The following is a 5,147-nucleotide window of genomic DNA, read 5'->3' on the forward strand; positions in this document are numbered from 1 at the left end:
TCACGAAATAGAATCGCTCCCTCAAAAGTTTCTCTCCCCCCACCCCCGGCGAATATATTTCAAAATAAACTCCTCCCCTTGAAATAGAATCGGCCCGGCCCACGAAATAAAACCTCCCTAGCCCTAACACTAATACTAACGCTAACGCTAAACCTAACCATGACCCTAACCCTAAACCTAACCCTAACCCTAACCCTAACCCTAACCCTAATTCCTATCCGGGGTCGATTTTATGGGGGAGGGGGGCGGATATATTTCCTAACACCGCTACCGGGCTGTGAACCCAGTACCTACCAGCCTTATTTCCGATGGCCTAACCACGACACTACCGAGGCCGGTCACACTAACTAACCTGTCGGCCTTGTGCCATGAACCTCAACTTCACAAAGCATTAATGGGTAAAAAAGGTCCGCCATTCTCCACTTAATACGGACGACCGACCAATCACGGGCGAGCGACATTCAAACTGTATAGTCTCACCAGGCTCCTGTGCGTCGGTGCGGTTGTAGCACTGGACTGGGGTGGCGCGTGCACAGCCTATTGGATTCTCCGTAAACACGTCAATGGTGAAGCTGTGTAGATTCCACACTGCAACATAAATCCATTTATTAAATATCCATTTAATGTTACTATACTGATAAAGAATTGTGAAAGTGTAACAAAAATATATTTTATTGAACATATGTGTGATACATAATTTCGCATGCGTAGTACGTGTTCGCCCGAATGACGTCATGCCCTTGCCCAGGAAAGACGTCTTGTTGCTAGCCAGCTGAGCCCATATAATGACATCTTAAGCAGTAATAATAATTCTGCCTTATGCTTATTGAGAGAGAGACGTCAATGATGAAGTTATGAAGACGCGGCACTGCAACACAAATTCATATTTTAAAGGGACATTCCTGAGTTTGCTGCAATTGTTAAGATGTTATCGACTAACAGAGATTTTTTTAACGATTGTAATTACATATCAAATATTAAGACGACCAGAAACATATTGAATATACAGACACCGATACTGTAAACAAGAAAATATATTTAATATGTAAGTTTAATCGTAGAAATATTTTATTAGTCGGAAACATCTTATAATGCAGCAAACTCAGGAATGTCCCTTTAAAGGAACGGAATAGTTTATTGTTAAATGCTATCTTAAGCAGTAGTGAGAATTCTGCCTTATGCTTATTGAGAGAGAGAGAGATTGAGAGGAGAGAGAGAGAGATAGAAACATCTTATAGAGAGAGAGTCCCTTTAAAGGAACGGAGAGAGAGATGCTAGAGAGAGAGAGAGAGAGAGAGAGAGAGAGAGAGAGAGAGAGAGAGAGAGAGAGAGAGAGAGAGAGAGAGAGAGAGAGAGAGAGAGAGAGAGAGTTGTGTTTATAGAATCTGTCTGCCGTGTTCGTGGTGGTGACGTCATGTATTATAGACAATATAGTACATACCACGGCCTTTGTCACACCAGTCGTGGAGCACTGCCTGGTACGAGAAATAGCCCAATGGACCCACCGAAGGGAATCGAATCCGGATGCGGTAACTTTAACAAAATGGTATGTATGCTGAACTATTGTGTTTACAGTCGTCGTCTCCTACTTCACAGAAAAAAAAAAAAACAACAACAACAAGAACAAAACAAAACAACAACAAACAAACAACAAGCAAACAAACAAACAAAGAAAAACCTTGTGTATCAATTTGTTTTAGGTTAATAGGTAATTTTGCCACATGCCTACCACACTATTAGGATCAAATACGAGGGTACATGTTTCTTCTAGGACGTTGAGGAAACGTGTCACCTAAACTTCCTTATATTTATCAAAGTTTGTTTATTTGTTTTTGTTTAACGATACCAATAGAGCACATTGATATATCAGTCGTGGTGCACTGGCTGTAGCGAGAAATAGCCCAATGGGCCCACCGCCGGTGATCGATTCCAAACCGACCGCGCATCAAGCGAGAGCTTTACCACTGGGCTACGTCCTGCCCCTTATACGTATGGCGTTAATGAACATCATTAAGGGGCGTGGCACCTGTCAGTTACTTCATAAACGTACTCGTGGTATGAATGGTTATTTGGATGTTTTCTATTTATATTTATATGGGGCGTGGTACCTGTCAGTTACTTCGTAAACTTACTCGTGGCATGAATGGTTATTTGGATGTTTTCTATTTATGTTTATATGGGGCGTGGTACCTGTCAGTTACTTCATAAACTTACTCGTGGTATGAATGGTTATTTGGATGTTTTCTATTTATATTGATATGGGGCGTGGCACGTGTAAACGTACTCGTGGTATCAGTTACTTCATAAACTTACTCGTGGTATGAATGGTTATTTGGATGTTTTCTATTTATGTTTATATGAGGTGTGGTACATATCCGTTACTTCATAAATTTATTTGTGGTTGAATTGGTATTTGCATACTGCGCATCATTGATTATTTTCAGCTGCCAATCATATCATCGGGAGTAAATTAACAAAATAGTATTTATATATATATATATATATATATATATAGATATAATATGTTCAGTTTATTTATTATCAGGGTTTCTGCCAGAGGGTAAAACGGGTATGGTGTCATACCCAAATGTATAAAAAAAAATAATTACTCTTATCATTATTGTATGCTTTTTTAAACCCTAACACTAAAATTAGCCCATGTACTTTCGGGGAAAGATCCCCCCCCCCCCCCCGCCCCCATACCCCCTGTTGCCTTTGGTTGTAATTCAGATACATAGCGCCATACCCCAAAACTTCATCCTGGTAGAAACACTGATTATGTACAATTTCTAACCTGTAAAGTAGTGATATCACGTTCCCCAACCCTGACACTACCAAACCTGTTTCTGGGTTAATAAACATTACTTTAAAAAACAAAAATACGATAAAAACAGGTAGCTGTTGAAATATAGTACATACACCAATCGTAGACGCTCGTCACATTGACATCATGTATGTCAAAGTACCCACGCAGATCCACCATCCACCACGGTTCCATGTCGCTATAGTTCGTTTGTGCGCAGATATACGTGTATCCGTCCACTGCATGAGATGCTATGGCATAAACGTCAATCACTGTACTCATGGTGGCAGGTTTTTGAAAAGCAACATTTGAAAAAGTTCCTAATAGAGAAAGAGAGAAAAAACAACTAGAGAAGCCAATAAAACAATATGATGAAAATTAATGAATGATTAACCTCAGCATACACACGCACGCACGCACGCACTCGCATACAAACACACACGCAAGCACACACACACACACACACACACACACACACACACACACACACAAGCACACATACATACACACACCCACGCACAGAAACACACACATACGCAGACACATACATACATACACACACACATACACATACAAGCCACAAACACATACACACATGCACACAAGCCACACACACACACATACACACACACAGACACACACACACACATACATTCACACACACGTACGCACACGCGCGCACGCACACACAGACAGACACACAGACACACATATGTACACACACGCACTCAGGCGCGCGCACACACACCACGCACATAAACACACAAGCCACATACATACATACGCACACACATACACACGCAAGCCACACACACACAGACACTCGTGCACGCTCGGACACACACACATACACACGCATGCACACTGGGACACACAGGGACACACACATACACAGACACACACACACACACACACACACACACACACACACACACATATATCACACATCGGCTTTTGGGTCTGAAATGTGTATGATCATAAACATCAATTCAGAATTCTAAAATTATTCATTAAAATAGTGTATGGAGTTACATTTATGAAAAATACAATGCAGCATATGGACATTAAATACGAGCCACCCCCCTCTCCCCAAAAAACAAAATCAAAAACAAAAACAAAACACAAACAACAACAAAAAACCCAGAAAAACAACAATAAACAAAACACAAACACACAAATAACAAACAAAAAGTCAATGTCATCATCCAAACACCAACACATGCCAACATCGTAACACAAATCTCTTCTTTTGTTTCACCTTCTCCGCCTCTCGAACAAAAAAAAGTAAAGTTTGTTTTATTTAACGACGCCGCTAGAGCACATTGATTTTTTATCTTATCATCGGCTATTGGACGTCAAACATATGGTCATTCTGACACTGTTTTTAGAGGAAACCCGCTGTCGCCACATAGGCTACTCTTTTTACGACAGGCAGCAAGGGATCTTTTATTTGCGCTTCCCACAGACAGGATAGCACAAACCATGGCCTTTGTTGAACCAGTTATGGATCACTGGTCGGTGCAAGTGGTTTACACCTACCCATTGAGCCTTGCGGAGCACTCACTCAGGGTTTGGAGTCGGTATCTCGATTAAAAATCCCATGCCTCGACTGGGATCCGAACCCAGTACCTACCAGCCCGTAGACCGATGGCCTGCCACGACGCCACCGAGGCCGGTACCGCCTCTCGAACAAACCAAATAGAAAATTGGAATGTCGCAACTGTGGAAGCTTGACGCAAAACTATTCATGAACGCTCCCGTAAACGTGTTATTAATCGGCCGTGTCTCTCACTGAAAATGTTCACATCGTTTGAGCTAATCAGGGCGGGCAGATCCAGAAATATGTTGTTGTTTTTTTGTTTGTTTGTTCTGGGTTTTTTTTTTTTTTTTTTTTTTTTTTTTTGTTTTTTTTTTTTGGTGTTTTTTTGTTGTTGTTGTTTTGTTGTTGTTGTTGTTGTTAGGTTTTTTTGGGGGTATAACGGGGAAAAGGCATGTTACCTGCTAAATTGAAGCTCGCCGAACGTTAAGTTAGCGGTTGACATAGGGGAACCCAATAGAAAACAAATATCAACAGAAGAAAACAGGGGTCCATGAATATCTTGTTCTGCTATTTTATTTGCTTATCGAATTGTCACAGTGCAACGTTTAAGACTATATTCAAATGTAATTTATATATTTAACTGTGCATGCAGGACTCAATTGATTGTTATTCTGTCTCCTGCCATATATTCAATAATTTAGTGTTTAGGTAATCATGGGCCAGCAATCAGACCATTAGTGTGAAACTAAACTGCAGCCATCAATAACAGTATGGATTTTAATTGTTGTCCACAACTTAACAGCT

At 40.7% G+C, this 5,147-nt stretch overlaps 1 protein-coding gene across 2 annotated transcripts in view; it reads right to left on the bottom strand.

Annotated features, from left to right (window-relative positions):
* Positions 1 to 343: 343 nt before the first annotated feature.
* LOC121391693 overlaps positions 344 to 5,147 on the bottom strand; it is a 10,336-nt gene continuing 5,532 nt past the window's right edge. The window contains exons 2-4 of one of the 2 annotated variants that reach the window (XM_041523235.1): positions 2,920 to 3,123; positions 1,442 to 1,533; positions 344 to 588 (exon numbers count right to left, since the gene is read on the bottom strand). In XM_041523235.1, the coding sequence (XP_041379169.1) occupies positions 538 to 588; positions 1,442 to 1,533; positions 2,920 to 3,123 (347 nt within the window). In that variant the 3' untranslated portion in view covers positions 344 to 537. The remainder of the gene's footprint in view (positions 589 to 1,441; positions 1,534 to 2,919; positions 3,124 to 5,147) is intronic. The other variant, XM_041523234.1, reaches the window with a different exon arrangement.

This window comes from Gigantopelta aegis, unplaced genomic scaffold, assembly GCF_016097555.1.
Source record: "Gigantopelta aegis isolate Gae_Host unplaced genomic scaffold, Gae_host_genome ctg2838_pilon_pilon:::debris, whole genome shotgun sequence".
NCBI classification, from domain to species: domain Eukaryota; kingdom Metazoa; phylum Mollusca; class Gastropoda; order Neomphalida; family Peltospiridae; genus Gigantopelta; species Gigantopelta aegis.